Source organism: Ixodes scapularis, unplaced genomic scaffold (genome assembly GCF_016920785.2).
Source record: "Ixodes scapularis isolate PalLabHiFi unplaced genomic scaffold, ASM1692078v2 PGA_scaffold10__122_contigs__length_95168666, whole genome shotgun sequence".
In the NCBI taxonomy this organism is placed as follows: Eukaryota; Metazoa; Arthropoda; class Arachnida; order Ixodida; family Ixodidae; genus Ixodes; species Ixodes scapularis.
In genome coordinates, this window is record NW_024609836.1 from 26458690 (window position 1) to 26483033 (window position 24344).

General features: G+C 48.5%; 2 protein-coding genes and 1 pseudogene across 2 annotated transcripts; 2 read left to right on the forward strand and 1 right to left on the reverse strand.

The window, feature by feature from the left end:
• Positions 1-4681: 4681 nt before the first annotated feature.
• On the forward strand, positions 4682-5685 carry LOC120850850 (annotated as a pseudogene).
• A 7079-nt stretch (positions 5686-12764) lies between these two features.
• Positions 12765-13901, reverse strand: LOC120850852 (THAP domain-containing protein 2-like). The gene is made up of 4 exons (XM_040223520.2): positions 13661-13901; positions 13466-13585; positions 12896-12961; positions 12765-12829 (listed from the first exon to the last, which is right to left on the reverse strand). Exons 1-4 carry the CDS (start codon positions 13866-13868, stop codon positions 12765-12767), a joined length of 459 nt encoding a protein of 152 aa, XP_040079454.1. The 5' UTR covers positions 13869-13901.
• A 7949-nt stretch (positions 13902-21850) lies between these two features.
• On the forward strand, positions 21851-22582 carry LOC115309651 (zinc finger BED domain-containing protein 4-like). The gene has a single exon (XM_029967896.4). The coding sequence runs from the start codon at positions 21851-21853 to the stop codon at positions 22580-22582; it is 732 nt and encodes a 243-aa protein (XP_029823756.2).
• The last annotated feature ends 1762 nt before the right edge of the window (positions 22583-24344 follow it).

A 24344-nucleotide genomic window follows, 5' to 3' on the forward strand; every position in this document is an offset into this window, starting at 1 on the left:
TATTAATATAACTCGTGTAGATTCTTTTACAGCCCTGCGACTAGTTTTGCCACATTTACTTTCTTTTGGAATTAAATAGAAAGCTGGATAGTAAAATAATTTATTTTTAAAGACAGTTTTAAGATCTTGAAAGATTTACGCATAGAAGGGCGGAATGCAGACACCAGAGCTTGATCGCGAGATGTGCTATCCGTCCTTCCACGTGTAATTCTTTCCAAAGTTTTTACACCTCCCAACGCACTCCCCTCAAAACAATTGAAACTCGCGCTAGGGTTTTTTTTTTCTCGTTTGTTGCACATAAAAAAAAACATCATTTGCATTATGTGTTCTTTTTTTGTGTATCCATACAGATTGCCAAGGCATGAAAATCACTCCAACGAGCCTCAGGGACAGGGAACCCCAATAGACAAAAGGTAGTGTCCGTGGTAACTTTTTTGGGAAGGGTACTTCACAAAAAAATTACCACAGACACTACCTTTTGTTGGCCAAACTATCAAGCTATCAAAAACAAACTATTGCTGGCCAAACTATCAAGCTGAATATGTAACCATCAGCATGCTAGGTTCCGCCGTAGTGATCTATGCAGTCTAATTTACGATCAATTGTAGTGTAAAACGAGAGTGGCTGGGGCAAAGAGGATTATAACAAAAACAAAAGGATAGTAGGAGCAGCCCTATGCAATGTTTCATAGCACTGTTTCTCTTCTGCAAGTGTATGTGTTGTGACGAGACAAACTAATGTGTTCTTACATTGTCCTGTGCAGATCCTGAGAGGATAGAGAACACACATACAGCAGAAATGAGAAAGAACAATGAAGTGGCTGGTCCATACCATGGGCATCATAGGATCTCGGTGGCCACACCAAGAAAACCTGGTTCTAATCGTGGTTCAACTTGACGGCGCAAGCGACACGTATCGGAAGCTAATCGAGAGGCCAAGAGCAATTAGAAATACCAAAGTGGTCTACAGAGAGCTAGGTCTACACATTATTAAGTCTCTAAAGATTTTGGTTCAGGTCTGTAAGTAAGCGACAAATAAGTTTGCCCGAATTATAATTAATTGTGTTAACTGTTTATTTGCATGGACCAGTCAGAATGACACGAGTTTCAACTAGGCATGAAATCTTTTGGCTGTGCTTCTTGAGACCCTCGAGAGACAATGTTGTCCACTGCGTCAGCAGGTTGCTCCTTGCACGATTTTCATGAAGCAAAATCATAGGCTAACAGAAGTCTCTGAGCATCCACTTTGTTTAGACATGTTGTTAGCCTGCTGTTGGCCAACAACCTCTAGGCAGTTTTTTTTAGGGTGAGAGGGCGAGGGGGGAGGATATCTGTTGCTTTGAACCAGTAATTCCAGGACCTTTGGCAGCTAGAATTCAAACTACGTACTTGGAGAGTTTCACTCTTTAAGATCCCAAGTTTCGGTGGACAATATCTGACTCACTAAAATTTTGCATTATTGTCTTATTACACAGAATGAAGAATTCATGTATTATTGTAATATACGTTCAGGTTGGTATTTGAGGTTCCACAACCAGTAACAATTTAAATATCTTCTTAGACATACCTCACCGATAGGGTTGTTTGCATACAATTCCCCGGCAAGGCTGCATATTTACTTCACACTGGGTTCGCTTCTATGTAACACATATCAGAAATTATTATTATTGTGTTTTTCAATCGCCGAAGACAGATATTCTCGCACCATAGTTGCATCTGAGGTTTCCGAAACTTTATACAGCCACTTGGCGAACTAACGCAGTAATAGTTGGTGCGCGCCGATAGCCTTTCAAAGTGAAAAAGCTATGTCATGTTCGCGCTAACAGTGTCGCATATTGTATCTTCACTGTAGCACCTCTTGCTAACTTAGATACTGCGCGCATTATTATTCTTTTTCCGCATAGCAACGTTTGTTTAAAGTGACAGTGCAAATTGTGTTTCCTTGTCATGCAGATGACTGAATAAATGCGTCAACGAGTGCGGAAACGCTGCATCTGTTTCGATTCCCTGGAAGACGCCGACGACAAGTAACAGGCTGTCTACTGCTGGACACAAGGTAGGCAAGCAGAACTTACAATTCTTTGCCATAACAAGTGGCATGGCACGCGCGAACCGTGCATTTCCAAGCAAAACCTACGGCGGTACCGGCGGTACCGCGGTAGGGAGCAGCAGCAGGGCACGGCGGAGGGGCTGCGCCATGTTGGATTTTGAGCGGCTTCGTCTTCGCAAACGGCTAGGAAGCCGCTCAAGCTAGCTCGACGGCGTCAAAAGTAATTATTAAAACGTTAGCGCTTCATTTTATGAACATAATTCTTGCTGCTTATTTTAGTTTCGTTATATATTAATAGAGCAATGAGGCTTCGATTCGTTGCAGTAATGACCGCCTCCGACCACGGAAACGCTGCTGAGCGCCCAGTTTGCCCAGAAATCGACTCCATTGGGTCTATGGCAGTAACCGGGCACTGGTTAAATCGCTTGCCACCAGATAACAGGGTCTAGCAGAGTAATTGCAAGTAGCTAGGCTAGGTGGCGCTAGGTACCGCCCAATTCATGTCCTACAAAAAATATTTTTATATTCTGAAGTATCAGCTGAACATACAGGGCCCGTACAACCATCAATACAACGGCACACTAACCCGAACACTACAACATAAGTCTGCGTTTCCGTCTTTTATACTGGTCGTTTTGAACGTACGCAATGGACCTTTTGGCGAATATGTGCTGCCACCTATGGGGTGATGGGCGAACCTGAGGCGCACTGGGTTGGAGAGTATTTGTAGAGAAAACAACGTGCACGTTAGGCTTCTTGTGTGCTACCGGTTCGTTTTCTTTTTGTGTACACTCGCTGCTTTTCGAAGCATTTTGAGTCGCGATGTCTCGAGATGAGAACATCCCGTTCGCGTTTGACGCGGACCACTGGGTACGTCATCCCCCGGACCGTACGTACCTCACCCAGGACCGCGTATGGAGCTACCTCAAAAAGGACAGTTCGTTGAGGCAAGCGCATCGGGGATGGTCCTTCAAAGAAGAAGGTTACGTCCGACACGTGATGTGGAACTGGTCCAAGGACTCGAACATTTGCTTTGTGCGAGCCGTCGTTCTTCCTTCGATGAAGAAAGTCCCGTACACCGCAACAGCGTGGTTCAGTAGGGAGACCGGCGTCATCGAGGGTGGCACATGCGAATGCGTCGCGGGGTGAGTTGAATGTTTTGTTTATTTTCTTCTGTCTTCTGTCTTTCGTGTTTTAACGGTGGGCGATAGCGGTATTAATATCAATACTTACTGCGCCCGCGGCTAAAATCGACTGCGTCGAGCTGCCGATTTACGGAAGCCGGATTTTGACTAGAAACTCCTTCGATTTTCAATGTGAAGGATGTTATCGATCCAGATTCTAAGTCTTCCTTTAGTACAAAGATGCCCATCTAAAAGAGTAACAGCAAAAGCTTCGCGCGAAGTGCCTTAGCTGCAGTACTTGTCGGGCGGTGATCCCTGTGGAGCGCGCTTTGCCGCCTGGCGTGGTTTGTCTTGAGGGTTTCTTGGAGTGAGCGAGGCGGGCGGGCGGAGTTGTATTTCACATAAAAATGTTTTGTTTAGTTTTCGGTTGAGAGGTTCACAGGGGAAGAGAGGAGGGGTGGGACGGGGTTTGGGTTAGGCTCAGGTTCAGTTGTCCCCATGCTGCGGGCCTACTCGAAGCGCGTAGCACTGTAATACGCCAACTCCGCCTTCCCTCCCTCCCTGTGAACTACGCACCCGAAAACCTTGGAAGGCAAGGCGGCAAAGCCAGCCCCCCTAAATCATTTGCCCCTACCTACTGGAAAATAGCTTCCAGTGCGTCTTGGATCAGCTGATTACTCCAGGTGTACGTTGCTCGTTTTAAGAGTGCTGTTTACAACTTACAAGATGAGTCAAGTGTGGGTCTCTTCACTCATCTGTGCCAAGGAAAGTGGTAGAAATATGTTTATGCCAATATATCTCTCTCTTTACTTTTAGCCGGAGCCAGAGCTGCCAGCATGTTGCGGCTGTGCTTTTCTCTGCGGAAGAAAGCTGCAGCAAGAACCAGACCTCCTGCACCGACGTCCCCTGTGCTTGGATTGTGCCATCAGAAGGTTTGTATTCACTACCACTAGACCACTGGCGCATACGCCTGTGTTGAAACATGTGTGGTGAAGCCTGAGAATCGCGACACGGGGTCAATCAAGCAGTTATACAAGACTCGGGTTTGACATTTTATAGAATCGGCTGTCATCGTACAGATTGTTCGAACTAAGGCAGGCGTTAGTGTAAAATACAGGTTGGCTTTTAGTCATATCATTTGGTTGATTGTGAAGCAAATGCAGAGCTGTGGCATTGAAGCAAATGCAAAGAACTGCACTCAAGCCCTGCTGATAGTTCATTGAAAATGTTAGTCATGCAGATTAAATACTAAAATAAAAGCCATATTAATTAATATTTCAATGCAGTTTAAATTAACAAGAGCAATAACTGTCTTTTCAGCAAAGAAGCCTGCCGCTCTGATGCCCCTGACCGACCTCACGTTCCGCAAGTTCGTCATCAACAAGCCCGGATCTGTCAAGCGAAAGCGATCGTTTGACCCCTGCGAGTCAGTTTCTCCTGCCTCATCCTCATCCGCATCCAGAAACCTTGAAAGGCTGAAAGCAAGACTGACTGCGGCAGCTCCTGACATGCTCTGGCTGAGGTACGCTGGTGGTGCCTGCCAGGCAGTGCCGCCCAGGCCACCGTTGCCCATCTGCGACGACGAGGACCTCTGGGCAACTTCTGCTTCAGACACCGTGCAGGCGCACGTGGCTTCGCTTCCAGTGTTGTCGTGTCAAGAGAGGGGACAGATCACTGCAGACACTGTAGGGCAGGCTGACAACCCAAGATGGCACAAAGAAAGAGTGGGTCGCGTAACTGCATCGCAGTTCGCAGCTGCAGTGCGCTGTAAAAAGCCAGACTACTTGCTCAAGCGGATGCTTTACCCCAAGCCGGCCTCTGTGAGTGAGGCGATGGCGTATGGGAGGGAGCACGAACCAGACGCTGTGGCCTCCTATGTGCAGCTCTTGACGTTGGCCGACATTGAAGTTGAAGTACGAGAAACCGGACTGCATTTGCACCCACAGTACGATTTCATTGGTGCCTCACCCGACAGAATCGTCACGGTAGCTGGTGACGAGGGCCTTCTTGAGGTAAAGTGTCCCCTTTCGCAGAAAGGAAAGATGGTCCTGGAAGCCGCCAAGCTGAAAAACTTCTGCTGCGAAGTTGTTGGACTTGAGGTGCGACTGAAGAGGAAGCATCCATACTTCTTCCAAGTGCAAGGTCAAATGGCGGTGACTGGCCACAAGTGGTGCCACTTTGTCATCTGTACAGAGGACAGGGGAGAACACAGAGTCTAAAGGGATGACGCATATCGAGACAATAGACTTTGATGAGAAGTTCTTTGATGAAGAAGTACTACCAGGGCTTCTGCACTTCTCTAAACACGCCCTTTTCCCAGAAATGTTGACACGGCGCCTTAGGCGACTAGGTACACTTACCAAGAAGTATGTGTCCTACAAGCAGTGGCTCGCTGGATTCTACGTTGTCCATGACGGTGAGGGATTGAAGAAGAGTTTTAGAAAGCTGAGGTGATCTGCGGCTCATGTGTGTGTGTATTGGGGGGGGGGGGTTCTGACGAGATGCACGGAATGAAACTCGTGGCTGATTGAACGAGAGGACATCGTCGCCTGGCAGCAGAAGTACCTGCATGAGATTGCACGTCACCGAAAACGATGGTTGGAGGATCTTCTACTTGGACGAGACGTGGGTGACGGCAGGGCACACCGTCTCAAGGGTGTGGGTAGACACGACCGTATCCTCGTTTCACGACGCTTTCATGCGTGGTCTCTCAACTGGCCTCAAGCAGCCATCGGGTAAGGGCCGGCGTCTTATTGGTCACCCACATCGGCAGCAATGAAGGCTTCGTCGACGACTGCCTGGACGTGTTCTGTGGACAAAAGACCGGCGATTACCACGAGGAAATGGATGGCACCCGCTTCGAGAAGTGGTTCGATGGTGTCCTCGACTAACTGCCGACAGGAAGCATTATCGTCATGGACAACGCTTCTTACCATTCACGGCGGTTGGAAGCAGTGCCGACGACGAGTTCCCGCAAGGACAGCATCCGACAGTGGCTGACGTCTAAAAAAAATTTCATGGGACCCCAAGATGCTGAAGAAGCAGCTGCTCGACATTGTGGCCTTGGTGAAGCCACAGCACCTAAAGTATTGTGTGGACACTGCTGCCGAGACGGCTGGCTGCACTGTGTTTAGGCTCCCACCGTATCACTGCGAGTTCAACCCCATTGAACTGATATGGGCCCAGATCAAGAACGGCGTTGCTGCCCGAAACACAACGTTCAAGATCGTCGACGTGGGGACACTCCTCAACGAAGAAGTTGGCAAGGTCACCACTGACAATTGGTATAATGCTGTGAGGCACGTTATTGACACTAAAGCAACGTTCCGACGAGGCGGTGCCACAAGTGCCCACATCCAGCCCATCGTCATTCAGCCGGATGGAGAGGACACCCCATCCAAGAGTGACCTGTCTGGTGTCGAGCCCCTTGACGAAGCCTACCGCCACCATCATGGAGAAAGCATAGAACATCTCGGAACACAAAACGGTCCTATTAAGGACCACTCATATGCTTTAAAATCGGATTGTTTTTCGTGTCCACCACTGACCTCCCGTGTCTCATGCTGTCATGCTTCTCTGCTGGTTGCCGTATAGCATTTCGATATGCAGCCACCAGACAAACTTTTTATTTTTGTTGCGATAATGTCTAAGCTGGTCTATACATTGCACTGTGCTATGAGTCACCAGTGTAGATTTGAACTATGCGACAACAAAAGTTTGCAGCCCATCTATGGCAAAGACATCAGATGCCATATTAGCCCTTCCCACTGTCTAAACATCTTCGCTACGCAACAAATAGAATTTTAATTGCAAACAAGCTCTTTCTCCCCTAAGGAAAACGACAACAGATCACTGCCAGTGCTCTGCTTTGAAGCATACATGGGACGTCTGTGGCCATTCACGCGACTGAGGCCTCTGGGAATAACAAAACCGCGTGTTAGCACAGCAGAGAGCGAAATTGCAGTACCAGTGCTCTGTTTCAATGTCTAAGGGGTGCGCCTGTGGTCATTCACATGACCGAGGCCCCTCTGAAAATAACTAACGTGTGTCAGCACTGTGAGCAGTTAACTCTAACTGCCAATGATCTGTTTCGAAGCATATACTGTTTTTGTCGGGGGCCATTCACACGATCGAGGCTGCTCTGAGAATAGCAATAACGTGCGTCGGCACTGTGGGCAGCTAACTCTAACTGCCAATGATCTGTTTTGAAGCATAGACCGAACGTCGGTGGCCATTTATACGACCAAGGCCACTCTGAGAATAACAATAACGTGCGTCAGCAGTGTGGGCAGCTAACTAACTGCTAATGATCTGTTTCGAAACATAAATGAGACGTCTGTGGCCATTCAGACGACTGAGGCCACCCTGGGAATAACAATGCCTTGTGTTAGCAGGGTATTGTTGTTCCCAGGGAACCGATAGGTAATCGTTGCCACAGGTCATCTTACGCGATACGCTGAAACGAAAGCCCTTTCGTATAGGACTGCGGTTCAAGTTGCCAAGTTTTTTTGTTGAGCCTATTGTTCCCCTTCACAGAGCGTTTGAAATCTTAGTTACAGACCAAGGAACTGCGTGTTTCGTGCAGCTGACGCAAGGTATCATTTGGCTCAGCCACACCAGCCATCATCGAACCACTACTTACCACCTGCAGACCAGCGGGCTAACGGAGCGGCTTAACAAGACTTTTGCCGACATGATGTATGTCGACGTAGAGCACAAGAGATGGGCAAGGTGTTGCCCTACGTCTAGACTAGCCGACTCAATCTCCCGATGACAGCGCGCACTCTCGCTAGCCAACCAACGCTCCGACATTCGCTTCTGCTTCTCTCAACGCTCTTTCTTTATTTTGTTTCTGGCACAGGTTTGCTGATTAACCCTTTATTTTAGCTTTACGCTTGTTGATTTGTTTTAATGTGCAAGAGCATTTCAATGTATTGCCATGGCTAAGGTGCCCATATTTTGAGTGTGCATACTAAAAACAATCCCTATGAACTTGATAAGGTTCTTCCTGAACTTCTATCCACTGCTCCAGCTAATTTAGTTTCAATTTACTGCACTCATTGTGCGATCAAACAGATATGAAGCAATTTAAAGGTAATGTAGCGCTGAAAACACGTGGACTTCCATGCTACTTAAAATAGAAACTATTTTTAATTATCATTATAAATTCGGAGCTAGCTAACTGACCGAGCGCCGGGATCAGTTGGAATGAGAATGGCGGTTGGTCAGAGCTTCAGCCTCGGGACGCGCGTGTTCATGCCCCAGTGGTCTTTCGCACGTGCAAAAGGCGCACTGAAGCTTGTCGGCGATGCTTCTTCTTTACTGGCATCTGTTGGGTCTTTTGACGGCCACAGTAATAACTAAACAAGAGTGTAACATAAAATAAACCTATAGAGCTGGCCATAAAAATATTTTTGGCAACACTCGAGTATCCTTGGTAAATCTCAAATTTGAGACCTGCACTGGAAGAGTGTCTTCCCTTAGCACGCTGATGCACTGCGGCAAAGCAAAATGTGCAACATTGTGATGTCCATTTTTGTGGTTGTCGCTTCACTCCAGTACACCGGCGCGCAGCGAGAGGCGCACTCAACAAAGCTAGCTAACCTATCAGAACAGATCAAGCACACGAGAAATATTGGAAAACTTCAGAGTACTTTCAGCGTTTAATAAAGAAGAAATCAAATAGTACATACTCAAAACTCATGAAAATTCGCACAAGCCCACTATAACAATGTGGCATGTAGCGAGGCCTGAGCTATTATATTTTCAGTATCAAGTGATATTTACTGTTGGCACAAATTCCTAACATTTTGGAAAAATGTGGCAGGGTAAGCAGTTTGGCACAGTAATCACATCCCTCAGGTGCGGGTTTCTAACAGTTTATTGACACCAGAACTCTAATCATTTTTACAGAATATAGGATAAACAAAGTGACAATAGTAATTATAACTCTCAATTTCCTATTGCACAACCAGCAAAACAACACTAAGCATCAAATGCAACAAAACAAACCCATATGTACATCAAAAACCACTTATTTCAACATTCCTATTCTTGAAGAGCAGCGGAATGTGCCCGGTGTTGACAGCACCACATCACCCAGGCAGCCACGGGTAACTTTTAGCAAGTCTCTTCTAAGCGACTGCAACGTTCCACATTCAACAACTGGAGAGCCACCAGCGATTTTGCTGTTGTGAAGATGTCTCCACACAAGATTGTATGCTGACAAGCCGTCCGTGGAAGCCAACGTGACCAGACATCAGTTTCTTCAGATGACAGAAAGGGTTCGAGCATGGGAGTTTCGTGTAAATGACGAAGTTTGTCTGTTGAACAGCCGACTGGGAAACGAGTGACTAAAGGCTACTATCTCGTCAAGGAGTGAACTTACAAGCTGCAGGTACAAGAGAACTACGACACTGTCATCGCGCATCGTCACCAAGATCACATCCGGCCTGATGCTGACCAAGACGAAGAGACACCATTTCGAAAAAATTGGGTTGTGTGTATGTTTATACAGCTTAGAACTTGGTCTGCATCAACGGGCAACGAGGCTCCCAGCTGTAGATGAGAAATTTAGCCAGCGCAGAGCAAACGCTAGCCTGGGGTCTTTAACATGCATCACGCAGTAGTGATACACGACCGTACGCTGGTACGATGCTCATTGAGATTAAAATGGAGACAGCATTTCCTGTGCAAGGAGGCAGAGTTGATGTTTGGGTAGTTGAGAGAAAGGTTTATTAAAACAGCAGAACAGTGGTTTTTAAGTACAAAACGAGCGTGTTGGTAACGGTAATTAGACATGAGGAAGATACATAGAAAGGGGGGACGGACAACGAAGGCTACTACCTCGTCAAGAAGTGAACTTGGACGGCACTGAAGTGCGCATTGAGAGGGCGTCATCACTAGCGGCTTTTTTTTCTTAGCGGCTGGTTTTTAGTTCTTAATTAGAGGACCACGAAGGTTGCTCAGGTAGCAGCAAACTTGAAAGGTTTTCTCAGCTAGGTCCATCATTGTGATGGGGAACGGTCTGTCGAGAATGTGAAACTGTTTAATTCTGCCAATCGCACGCTCAACAATGACACGAGCACTTGCTACATGTCGGGTGTGCGAGAGCTCAATCTCAGCCATTTGCGGCTCTCCAGGTTTCCGGAAGCAAGGAATGTGCACTCGCACACCCGGTGGCAGGTCATTGAGTTTAAAACCTTTGTCAACCATGATGGCATCACCTAAATTGAAGCTGTTCTAAGAGCCCACTTTTCTCAACGATCACGCGGTCAGACGAAGACCCTCCCCACAGATCTGAAACAAAAGAGATGTAACCGTCGGGTGCACAGCCAACAACTGCCTTGAACGTATTGTAGTGTTTATGAGATGAAAAGGTCTGCCGCTGCGCCGCTAGTGATGACGCCCTCTCAGTGCGCACTTCAGTGCTGTCCAAGATCACGCGCGTGTCAGGGAACTTCAAAAAAGCGGCAGGCAAGTGGCCTTGCAGCTCTTCACACGTTGGGAAACGCGTCAAGGCCTTGAACTGGCGGTGCAAAAAATTGATCCAAGTTGCAAACACCCTACTGAAATGGCCCTCGGAAATGCCGAAATTCCGAGCAATTTCCTTTCCCGACATTCCGGTTCGAAGCCGAACCAGCACCATAAAAAATTCCTCTTTCGGCTCGAACTCTCGCGACCGACCCTTTTTCTCGCCCGGTGACCTCCTGTTAATGCCCCAATACTCCATCCTGGAAGCATAATACACTAAGTAGTCGTAAATCCCCTCAAAAATATCAAAATCTGACATGCCCGTATAAAGCGCACAGTCTTTCTTGCTTTTTCAGATCATGTTTAGTGTGAGCTGCCTGGACAGCAGGTCGTTCACTTCTCTATTGAGGCGGGCATTCTCTGCCTGCAGCCTCAAAACCTCTTGCTGCAGCCTTGCAATCTTGAGGTCTTGAGACTGCAGCATCTTGCAAAGCTCAGGTGTCATGGTTTCTCGTTTGCTGGGTCCTGTAAAAAACGGAGGATAATTAGGAGAATTTAAAGCAGCTTCAGTGACTGGGTTTTCTGCACCTCCATTTGATGGAGAGCCTATAAGAATCATGTTCTCATATCAACTCAGTACCCTATAAACCCTAGCACCACAAGCGAGAACTGCAGTACCTTGTGGGGAGGCGGTGGCAACCGAGGAGAGTGGCTCCTCCACGCAGTCGCCCATTGCAGATTCTGGTGGGGACAAACATTCATTGTGGATTAAGAACAGCGACTTTGTAAACCAGCTGAGCACACGATGACTGTAACAAGCACTAGGCATGATAAGCTCGCCTATGTCAAAGCCGTCTTGCTCATATCAACTCAGTACCCTATAAACCCTAGCACCACAAGCAAGAACTGCAGTACTTTGTGGGGAGGCGGGGGCAACCGAGGAGAGTGGCTCCTCCACGCAGTCGCCCATTGCAGATTCTGGTGGGGACAAACATTCATTGTGGATTAAGAACAGCGACTTTGTAAACCAGCTGAGCACACAATGACTGTAACAAGCACAAGGCATGAAATGCTCGCCTATGCCAAAGCCGTCTGCCTCATTTCAACTCTGTGCTCTATAAACCCTAGCACCACAAGCAAGAACTGCAGTACCTTGTAGGGAGGCGGGGGCAACCAAGGAGAGTGGCTCCTCGAAGCAGTCGCCCAGTGTAGATTCTGGTGGAGACAAACATTCATTGTAGATTAAGAACAGTGACTTTGTAAACCAGCTGAGCACACGATGACTGTAACAAGCACTAGGCATGATAAGCTCGCCTATGCCAAAGCCGTCTTGCTCATATCAACTCAGTACCCTATAAACCCTAGCACCACAAGCGAGAACTGCAGTACCTTGTGGGGAGGCGGGGGCAACCGAGGAGAGTGGCTCCTTCACGCAGTCGCCCATTGCAGATTCTGGTGGGGACAAACATTCATTGTGGATTAAGAACAGCGACTTTGTAAACCAGCTGAGCACACGATGACTGTTACAAGCACTAGGCATGATAAGCTCGCCTATGCCAAAGCCGTCTCGCTCATTTCAATTCAGTACCCTATAAACCGTAGCACCACAAGCGTGAACTGCAGTACCTTGTGGAGAGGCAGGGGCAACTGAGGAGAGTGGCTCCTCGACGCAGTCACCCAGTGCGGATTCTGGTGGGGACCAACATTCATTGTAGATTGAGAACAGCGACTTTGTAAATCCGTTGAGCACACGGCGATTGTAACAAGCACAAGGCATATGATCGCCTATGCCAAAGCCGCCTGCCTCATTTCAACTCAGTACTCTGTAAAGCCTAGCACCACAAGCAAGAACTGCAGTGCCTTGTGGAGAGGCAGGGGCAACTGAGGTGAGTAGCTCCTCGACGCAGTCGCCCAGTGCGGATTCTGATGGGGACAAACATTCATTGCGGGTTGAGAACCGCAAATTTGTAAACCAATTGAGCACATGGCGACTGTAACAAGCACAAGGCATAATATGTTGATCTAGGGAAACATATTTATAATTTAAATAAACACAAATATACTGACAGCCAGTAATTGTGACAAATATTTACTGAAACCCAACACTCCAAAAAAGATTCAATAAATCAAACTGATGCTTATACCTTCTCCATCCCCGCAGCTGCTTGCAGTATCTGTGGATTCTGGAAAGCAATAAATGTGATTAACGAGCATAACAGTTTCAGCCTCTGCATTATTTCACGTCGTACCTGCATCAATCTCAGACACACTGGGGCACGAGCTTCTTTGTCTTGGCTCACCACTGGTCGCAGCCTCTGAAGATGATACAGATAATCAAGTAAATATATTAAATGAGTTAAAGTTTCGGAATTGAATAAAGTCTCTATAAACACCACTACTTATGAACATACACACATGAAGGTGCGGATTTCGAACAAGAAATTTATTAAAATTTACCTAGCTACTGATGCACACCACTTTTTACATTGTATGATGCAATGGGGCATATTCACACGCGACTAGCAAGCGTTACACTTTTTGTTCGTGATCATCATCATGGCGTCCGTGATAGCAGATGGGCAGATGGCAGTGTCCGCACAGCTGCATGGGCCACCCTCAACGAAATGGCCACACTACGCAGGGAATCTGACCGTTTCAGGTGACATCACGCATGAAAACAGTGTCGCACTCGAAAATGAAGACGCGTCGCAAAAAGTAGGGTCAGCAAGCGACTGCTCAAATCGCGTCGCTTTTTGCTCGCGATGAAAGTTATCGCGCGACTAGATCGCATCGCCGGTGTGACGAGGAAAGGTTCTCACCTTGGGTTGATGATCTGGAGGACCAGCGTTGAAACCGACCGAGGGCTGACGGCCGTGGACGCGAGTAGCTAAACAGTGTAGGGACATAGTCCGGGTGTGCCTTCTCTAACGCCGGCTTCCCTGCAATCGAAGAGATGTGATCATTGCCGCACTTCGCAAAGCTCTATCGCTTGCAAAAATGACAAGTCAACTTACCTGTAATAAAATGGGCGCTACATAGTCTGGACAGCTGACTCGGCTTCCAGTTCTTCGAGGGGTCGGACTTGTCAACTCTCCTGACTGCACGAATCCAGGCTGCCCGCTTAACGGGATAAAGCTTACCACACGGAAAGCGAAAAAAGCTAGTTCCACAACCCGGGCGATAATAGTTTCGACAGCCGAAGGCTACACAGTTCACCGGCATGATTGCGGTGCACGTCGTTATCTAGAACGGGCGTCGTCAGTACGATCACTCGTGTTCACCTTGTTCGCAACATCAAAACTTGAGTCTCGATGGTCTCCAAGGCGCGCAAAGGCGAGAAAAGCAAGATGGAGGATTGTTTAGAACTAGATACTCTCGAAACCAGGCGCATTAAATACTCCGCGCATGCGCACCGCGTATTTCAACAAAAGGTCCATTTCTCGGTGACTTATTAAAGGGGCCCTGCAAGCACTTTTTTACTGGTTTTTAATTTGCACCAAACCTGAGCGCACTGATCGTAGTAACTTAATGTAACTTTTCTTTTCTCGAATTTCGCTTTATTTTAAAAGTTATATGCAATTTAAAATTACGAAAACAAGCAAAAAAATAACCTCCCTCATGACGTCCTTGGTTGCTTGAGTGGCCGTGAACTAGAGGAGAGATAGTGAGCTCAGCGAGCGCACACGGCTGCAACACTCCCTGTCGACTGCGCGAGAGGGCGCCACTAAAGCGTGTTCTGGATAGGCTGCATACAGCGGGCAGCGAGAGCGGCTCTCATTGCATTTGCTGCGGGATTAAACACTAATTCGGCAAGACACTTCATTGGCCACAAACGACAGCAAACACGGGGTAAAGATCAGTTCAGAATGTGAGTCCGTTCGCGCTGCCGTAAAGCGAAATGGCCAAAACGCAAGTCAAAGCTACTCGCTGAAAGCCTTCGGAACGCTCGGAGCCTGTCGGATCCTCCAGTCCGTAAACGACCGCAGCGCCGTCGCGTACATCCGGGACCTTTCCGTGTCGGCGCCTGATCCCACTATTCTTTTCTAGTATGCGCCGCCTTTTCCACCGCTTGGTGGTGGGTATGCCGACGGGTCATTTCTTGTTTCCGTACTTTATAAACTGCATTTGTTTCATTTTCTGATCTAAAAAACTGAACGAAAACTACTTTTAACAGTAATTGAAACGGTTCGCGCCACTTCTATTTTGTATTTCGACTAAAAAAAATATTTTAGCGGCTCTGACCAGTAGTAAGCCAAGGACCAAAGACGTCACATTTTGCGCGCTTTCGGTACCGCAGGTCGCCCTCGTCGGTGGAGGAGGTTTCCGCGTCGTCCGGTTAAAATATGATGCACTGATATTTAGTTACTCTCTCCATGCCCGCTGGCTTGCCCGAACCCCATGAGACGTGGAAACCGCAAAAAAGGTAGACGCTTAAATATGTTTGCAGGGCCCCTTTAAGCAATAAAAAATATTCCCAGCACGTTGCTTTTTTTTCAGCAATGTCATACCTCTGAGAGTATTTTGAATGGCTCAGGGGATGAATCTCCTATTAAAAAGTAAACGCTCGATCTGGCCGTAATTATTTGAAAGCCAATAAATTAAGCCGCTCAAATGCGGTTCCAAGCCTTGAGTTTTTTTCCCCGCACGGCACGTCGTAGCCTGCATTTCTATTGTAGTGTTTGTTTTTCTATTTGTGCTGTTCGCGCACGGCTGCAATTGCCGTCTTGAATCAATCTCTGTAGACTGGATATTCACTCAGCTGGAAGTGATGCTTCACGGAGAGAGAAATCGCTTTTCGATCAGCTTGAATGCAGTCAAAGCCGCGACTTGCGGCAGGTGTCAAGTGTACTGAGCTAGGCCGTGGCAAACTAGGAAAACGTCTAGCGCGCATCCCAGCGCTCCACTTGGAGGGAAGTTTCTACAGGAACCGTAGTATATTTAAACAAAATAATAAATTAAGGGTAGTTTTTTATTTTAACTACTATTATTTTAATGCTAAAATTCCGCACTTTAAATATACGTACTTTCCGTCATGATTTCATACTGTTCAGTCCTTTCCCCAGAGCGCAATCGCTCTCGGGGAGGAGAAAGCCGACAGTCACATTGGTCACTGTACAATAGGAGCTTACTGTTCGACCAGCGTTCCAACATGACTATGCGCATGCCGATCGATTGCACCTAATCCCTCAAGTGGTCTTAAACTATTTAATGTAAAGCGGAATGTCAACCTGCGACACCCCGCCCCCTTCGATCACGGCCCGACCAGCGGCATCAATGCCCGACAGTTTACGTCATCTCATCTTGTTGTTACACCACTCATACGCGAACACACGGTCACATCGGCGATAATTCCAGTCTTCTGTTCAGAACGCACATCACTGCCATCACGATGCTGCTGCTATGTTGCCGACACGCAGAAATACAGAGCCACGTTGATTGCCGGTTGGCACTCGGCATCGGAAAACAGAACCGATCTCTGCACGGAAGGCACCCAGGCAGCCGGCAGCGAAACCTGCCTGTCTTGGGCGCAGTTCCTGAGATTTCCATAACGTCGAAAACGTCGACACAGTTCCGAGTGCTTCCGCTACTGTAGTTCCGCGTGGGTCCCGCAATCCGGAGATGGCCATCTTACCCAGTGTACGTAGCGCTGCTGGCACTGCTCCGGAACTTCGCTTTTTCTAGCGGCCTCGTTTGCTCGTTTGATAAAATTAGTGATAAAACCGTCAATGCAAACAAATTGTTCTGCACGTTTGGACTAGAAGACGAAATTACAGGCGGCCTTCGCTGCCGCTGAAGCTCAATCAACTCCACAACATTTATTAAACAACGTGCGCGACGTGCTCGAAAAATGAAACCGAAAGAAGATGAGTCGGGAGGGCGAAAGCTTTCTCCCGTCTGCCTGGAGAAGGAGAAAAACGTTTCCTTGCTCCCTTTTTCTCGTGTCCGTTTGGGGGCGCGTCAGTAGAAGGGAGGAAGACGCGCCGTTGCTACCTTTTTCCTCGTTTTTTTTTTCTTAGAGTGTACCGCCTTGTTTGACTCTCGTAAATCTACACAAAGACGAATTGCTCCATCCTTCTTTACAACTATGGGAGACATCGACTCCGATGCATTTAAGCGTTCAATTATGCCCTTCGTGTTCCAATCTTTTCAATTCGTCTGAGACTTGCTCTCGTAGCATCAAAGGTAGCCGCCGGACTTTGGCTGACTCTGGGTTCACATTGGCGCGCAGTCTCACTTCGTGCAGTACGTATTTCGCCAGTCCCAATTTGTTCCCAAAAAGAAGAGTGAACTCACACAGTTCCGGAGGAAGAATCTCGGGGCTTGCAGTTGTCTGTAGGCACGCCAGCGACGACCTGTCAATGTGGGGCGGCAGATGCTGCACGGAATCCAGTTCTAACAATGCCATGCCTCGTCGAACCACGTAGAAACCGATGCGTACCGCGACATCTTCGTGCAAGGTTTGGGCCAGAAAACCCCCTACGACGAGAATGTTTTCTTGCGAGAGGTCCCGCAGAATCACTGTAGCTGGTGTCAAGACGAAAAGACTGGCTAACTTTGCTTGATATATGTGCTCAGGCAATATAGACAACGATGAGCCGGTGTCTGCCACCAGCTGAAGCAACTCTCCCCCGACGTAAACGTTGACGACCAAGATCGAGCGTCTTAATGGTCGCATAACCTTTAGCAGACTCATGACTTCCTCCTCGCCGTCTTCATCTTGAATGGCTCGAACTGCAGGCAGCCCAGGACGCCCAGGGACCTTGCAGACCGCTTGAAAGTGTCCGATTTGGTGGCATTTCGCACAACGCTTTCCTCGTGCTCTGCATTCTTTTGCGTTGGCTAGATGCCCAGAGGTACCGCACCGGTAACACTTGCGTGTCGGAGCTGCCGCAAAATTGCCACTCGCTGGACGACATCTGGTTCTCTCGACCTGCTGGACGTTGACGTCTTCAGGCCCTCCTCGTAGGGGCGGGCCACTTCCGCTGCTTGCTCGTATGCTTGCAGAATTTCAACACCCCGGGCTAGCGTAAGCTGCGACCCCTTCAAAAGAAGCTTTTGCCGCATCTCCACACTTCAAATTTCGTTGACGAGCTTGTCCCGTAGTGACGTCTCCAAGAAGTCACCGTAGTCGCACGTCTTCGACAGCTGTCTGAGAGCACCCACGTACGCCCGCGCTGGCTCGTCTGGAGGTTCTTGTAATATGAACCGACGTCGTTTGACGAGCACGTTCACGACGCTCGCAAAGTGACACCCCAGAAGGTCAAGTGTCTCCCTGTAAACGGCCGATCTACTTGCCCCGTTACTGCAGCAGTGAATGTCGTGGCAGCAGCCTCCTGGACCAACGTGCGAAAAACTCGGCGCCCTTCAACCCCCAGGCACTGTATATAGTATCGCATTCTGTAGGGCAGGTGGTGTTGCGTCCAGTCCCGTTTCTTGTAGAATGTTGTCGAAGTCTTCCCGCTGCTGCTTCCGGGGAACCAGTGGGTGTCCCGGCGCCCCCAAGAAGGGGGCAAACGGTGGTAACCCTAGCGTATGCATCCCGTAGACGAGCAAGCGACGCCCCTCCGGAAATAATCTCAATAGTGGGCTGTGTCGGCTGCAGCCGAGAAGCACGACCCGTTGTCGACTGCGCCGATCTTTTGTGGCGCCGGGCGATTACGAGGCCCGGCTGGCCGAGCAAATAACGTCATGCGCCGTGGACGGACGCTGAACAAAGTTTAGTCAGATAGTGATCTCTTAGGTACAGATGTTTGCATGACGCCCAGGGCCCTATTATACAACACAACATATAGCGCTGGGCTTCTGGAACAGTCGGCGTAGAAGGTTCGGCGCCTAGAACATTCCAGCCTTGAATAAGCAGCAGGGTTCTCGAACTTACGAGGAAGCGACATTTACAGAAACAACGAAAAGGAGCATCCGCAGCCCGGCCTCGAACCTCGGCTCTTTGCGCTGGAGCCAGTACGATAACCATTCATCCACGGGCGCGCTGCCTACTTGGCTAGCTGCCCGCGCGGCAATATAATAGTTGCTTTTAATGTTCATAGTGACTTTGACTGTACTAAATAAAAAATCATGAGAGAAATCTAAAAATGAGATGCAACACTCTTCGTGTTAAAAAGGGTGGCGGCATGTCTATGTCCCACACGGCCCGTTGGCAGCTCTTTCGCTCCCACTTTCCGTCGAAGAAAATTAGCCAATACAGTAAAGATGTTCTTCTTTCGAGATTGCGCCGGGACCCGACGACGGAGGCAGCTGATGGTCGCTGACGGAAGAATAAACCAGACAGGACTCCGCGGGTAGTGGGAAGAAAAAAAACAACACGTCTATTTACAAGCCAAGCTAATTTCCGAATGTCGCCAAAAATGTCACATCACGCGCTCCCCTTTTCGTCTTTTTCTTCTCCAAAATGTCCTCTGCCCCAGCTCGCACGAGCGTCGCCAGTTCACCCACACACCGGGGCCCACGTGCCAACGCAAACACGCAAAGAAAAGAGCCTGTTTCCGCGTCCCTTCACGGTGATGGCGGGCCGATTCTCACAAATACAGTTTACGAGAACCTTGTAGGTACTTTTATATCAACAAGAAAAAAAAAGTCGAAATCAGAAAAGACGCCATCTTCATCAGGGCCGGTAGCCACCAGCTCTGATGTCGAGCAGCATACCAGTATCTGCAAGAAAGTCTCGACCGAGGATCATTTCTACCGATAAGCACGCGGGGTAAAGAAACCGTTGCCTTTTTGCGCGGTCGTTGAAAGTAAGGCGTAAGCGGGCTGCACCGCTGCTTTCCGTCGCTGCTCAGGATGCCATTTTTAGCTAAACCTTTGCCTGTCTGAATGTAACTTTCTTTTAATTTTATCGGGCATGCAGTTTGTCACCGATGAGGGAACGCTGGATCCTGTGCCTAACAAGGCAGTAAATGTTTGCCCGAGCACTCAAACTCTTATTTGGGGTTCAACACTCGTCAAGTTTTTCGCGCGGGAGACTGAAGGAACAAGGTTGGTCTCACCAGGAGGCGCGGCCGCAGGCGCGTCGCTGTCTGGTTTCAGCGGCGCCGCCCGTCCCCGTTACCCTGGTTCAGGCGGCGAAAACGGTACTGGTAGTCTTGGGAGTTGGGCTGTCCATGGTTCTTGTGCATCCCAAGTGCTTACGCGATAGTCGAATTGCTTCAAGGGTTCTTGTTAGGGCTGGGCAATTGAACGATTAACCTTCCGATTAATCGATTAATGCTTTAATCGCGATCAATTTTTTTAACCAGTTAATCGGTTAAAATGAGGCGAACAAAAGTAAATAAATATACGTTTTTTTTCCTTTCTCCTGCTGCCGTTCCCTCTAAAACGAACATACAAACTTGCTCCTTGTTCATCTCGTAGGTAACACCCAACAAACAAATCATTCGTCGTGCGTCACGCGGGATTGGAAGAAAAAAGCGAAAACAGAAGCAGAATGAAAGCAGGCTTTACGGAAGTCCGGTGACCTCGGTCATGAATTTGGACGTTATAGCTACGCGCTCTTTTTGAGCACACGCAGCAGCTTTTTTTTTTTTTTTTTTTTTGAAGGCACGCAAGCATGTTGGCTTACGGGTTTGCAGCGACAAAGCTAGAGCTCTTCCGAAGGCTGCCTTGATCCCCATTGTGGGTTATGCTCCGTCCTTGCGGTCGCTACAACGTGACCTCGCTCGTCTCTCCGCTCGTTCAGCGTGGTGCAAAGCCGGCCGTGTTCGTGGCTTGCTTCAGTATTCGACCCTGTGTTTTATTTGTGTGGTTGGAATTTCTCTCTCGGCGTCGCTTTTGCCTCTTGACGCAACGACCTTGGCGGACCTGCACTGCCCGTGGCAAAGTGCTTCCAGATGTTCCCCCGTTCTCTCGTCGTCTTTGACGAGTTGGCGCCGCGCGCAGCCGGATGGGCTCGTTCCCCTTTTCCCCGTAAAAAGGGGCCTTTCCTTCGCCGGGGATTTTCTGTTTGTTGAAAGCTTCAAGGACGTCGTGGAATTAGAGCGTGCGGGTAAAGTTACATGAACGACGAAGATGTTTCATCCTGTTTTTGTCCTTCACGTACTACTCCTATAACACCTTCAGGGACGTCCTCGACGGATCGACGCTCCCCAATTATCCCCGTCTGCCTTGCCCCCGTCTTTCCTCATCCATTCATGTCGCGCCGCAGTCACTTGTTTGAGAAGTATCTCATCACAACACCCTGCGCAGGCATGGACGAATACAGGAGTATGAAGGGCAACCTTTCAGGGAAATTCGGGTTTAGAGTAAATTTCTCCGCGGGCGAAGTTTTTGACTTAAAGAAAGTTCACTGCCTCATCTGCAAAAAAGCTTTCGCATATAGCGGAAGTGTAAGCTCGCTTCAATACCATCTCAGAGCTAAGCACCCAAGCATCTCGCTGCCACAAGAATCATCTGCAAAAAAGCAGACGACTACCGACGTTTTCTCTTCGAGGCCGGTTTCTCTGAAGAAAAAAGAAACTATTGCACAAGCCCTTACATCTTGGCTTGTTTCTTCTAGCCGGCCTCTCAACATTGTGGAAGATCACGGACTAGCGAAAGTTTTTCAGATTGCCTTGGATTCTCCGTCTTACCAGCCGCCGTCCCGTCGTGCAGTGAGTGCCAACGTGGATGCCCTGTATACCTCGAGACGGGAGCGTCTTCAAGCAGAACTCTCGGCAGCCAGCTTCATCAGCTTAACAGCGGACTTCTGGACCTCCATCGCCAATGACGCCTATTTCGGGATAACGGCGCATTGGATCGACGACGACTGGATGCTTCGATCGGCAACATTGCAGGTGAGAAACGTACCTGAGCGCCATACAGCGGAACAATGTGCCAGTGAGGTATTGGAGACTGCTACAGATTGGGGAATCGTTGAAAAGGTAAAAGCTGTCTGTACCGATAACGCCCGCAACATCTGTCTTGGGGTGGAGAGAGCAAACTTTCAGAGTCTGAAGTGCGCAGCTCACACGCTTCAGCTGTGCGTCCACAAGGCGCTCAGCGTGACGGGTGTGGAGCGACTGCTAGCCGCCTGTCGTCGTACTGTGGGTCACTTTAAGCGCAGTTCGAACAACCAGGCCGTCCTTTCAAAACATGCCGCTGAACTCGGAGCACCTAAGAAGAAGCTTCAGCAGGACATCGCAACACGGTGGAACAGTACGTACATAATGATATGCAGCCTGCTTGAACCGAAGGAGCCTTTGCGCCGCTCCATGGAGGACAGCAGTACCATTAAATCGTCGATTCCCCACCTCACAGACGTCTATTGGGACATGTTGGAGCAGCTTCGGGAAGTTTTGAAGCCCCTGCTCGACATTACTGAGCTCCTTGGAGGGGACAAGTACGTTACTCGGTCTGTACTTATTCCAGCCTTAAAACTGCTAAAGAATAAAATGAAGACGAATGACTGTGACCCTGCCTTCATCTGCCGCTTCAAGGCCATGCTGGTGGACTCTATCGATGAGAGGCTTCGCGCGTGGCCGCAATACAACGACTATGAACTGGCAACGTGTCTCGATCCTCGTTTCAAGAGCCTCGCATGCATCGAAAAAGATCGCCGCGAACTTGTGTGGGAAAGGCTTTCCCAGCTAACACATGCGTCTTCGGACGATTCTACTGATCTAACGCCCAAGAAAAAAAGAAAATACGTTTTCTCGGAGGAAAATGAAGAGCCCACCATCTCCTGCCAAGTGTCGCTTTATCGATCGATGGCCGAGGTGACGGACGATGAACTGGACCCACTACAGTGGTGGCGAGCTCAGGGCTCCCTGTTTCCTCAAATTGTGCCAATTGTGAAGAGTGTGATGTGTGTCCCAGTCACCTCAACGCCCTGCGAGCGTCTGTTCAGCGCAGCAGGGATGATCGTCAACAAACAAAGAAACTCGCTCCTGCCGGAAAATGTCAACAAACTTCTTTGCCTCCGCAGCTGGGGTTGTGATCTGTGAGTGCGTTACATCAACGTTTATTCTCAATCAAGTTTGAATATATGCGCCGTTTATCATACAATAAAACATATTGTAAGGACAAAATGTCTACTTTTGCTTTTTACTAAAGTCAACCGATTAATCGATTAATTAATCGATTAAAGGGTAGCGATTAATCGGGTTAAAATTTTTAATCGACGCCCAGCCCTAGTTCTTGTGCATCCCGAGGTTTTTCACGATAGTTTGACCGCCTCAAGGGTTCTTGTGCGTCTCGAGGTCTTTCACGACAGTTTGACCGCCTCAAGGGTTCTTGTGCATCCCGAGGTCTTACGCCGGTGACTAACCGGTTGTTGGAGCCAGATGGGCGGTGTTGTTGCGCGTATGGCGCTGTTCGTGCGAAAGTGTGCGGGTCCAGAGCCCGCGTCACCGGACGGTCTGCAGGGTGCGGTTCGTGCGCCCCTGGACAACCCCAGGCGCAGTTGGCCTCCAGGGCAGTGTGTCGTGGTGGTGGGGGCAGGTATTGAAGCTCGTGTAAGAGGCTTTCCTAGATATAACGACAATCTAAAAAAGGGTGTAATGGGATACACCCATAAGGGGTGTAGTGCTTGTCACATATACTACACCCTTTGTGGGAATACTTGTACACCCCAAAGATGGGAGTATGTGTATACCCGTTGATGTGGTGCACATGTACACCTTTTTGTACATAAATCTCATTCGAAGGGAACACAGGTGCACCCCATTCAATGGTATACGGCTACGCTTCTTTCTACGCGCACTGGAATGAAAGGGAACAGAGATGCACCCCATTTGAAGGTGCACCATTGCACCGCTTCATAAACCCGTCTCACTCAAAGAGAACAGAGATGTACCCCGCTGAATAGTGTACAATTACTCCCCTTTCTACCCCTACTGCCCTTAATGGGAACACAGGAGCACCCCGTTCAATGGTGTATTGTTACACCTCTTTCTACACCCATTGAATTCGAAGGGAACACAGATGCACCCGGTTCAAAGGTGCACCGTCACACCACTTTATGCACCCGCTTCATAGCTAACTTCATTAACCTATTTGAGACATCAAAGGAACCCTTCAAAAATGTATTGGTTGCAAAAAGGCAGGTAAACGGACACACGATATTGTTTTCCAATTTCCTAGAAGTCTATTAGACAGCCTATTCCGTAAACGAGTACAAACTTGCAAGCAATCCGTCATATGTAAAGAGGTACAAAGAAGCTGTGACACAACTCAGAAGATTACTAAGCAAATAAGAACCGTGGTGAATCTTGGGTAGTGTCTATTCTTCCAGCAGCCGGCAGAATTATTTCCCCGAAATTCCAGCGGCAGTCGCCACTCATTGGCGGTACAATCACTTCATCGAACGACGTTTCATCGACACGCGATGTTTCATAGACAGCTCAGAGTAGCTTTCCTATATAGCTTCAAGTTTTCTTTTTTAGCAATGAGTTGCCCTCGCCCCGGCCGGTACCCGCAAAGTTACGTGTGGGCTGGATCGGTGAGCACGCGCCTCAGAAATACACGTGCGACGAAATGTCCCTACAGCATGCATTTCGCGTAACGAGATACGATGAAACGTTAGTGTCGACGAAACGTGCCTACAAAACGTGTCTCAATGAAAAGGGGTCCATGAAACGTGTTTTCACAAAATGCCGAGAGAATAAGAAAGCCAGTATTCTACCTGCAGTTGTCACATGATTGTGGACAGCCAATGGCAGTTAACTGCCGATAGAATTTCAAGGAAATTATTCTCCCGGCTGCTAG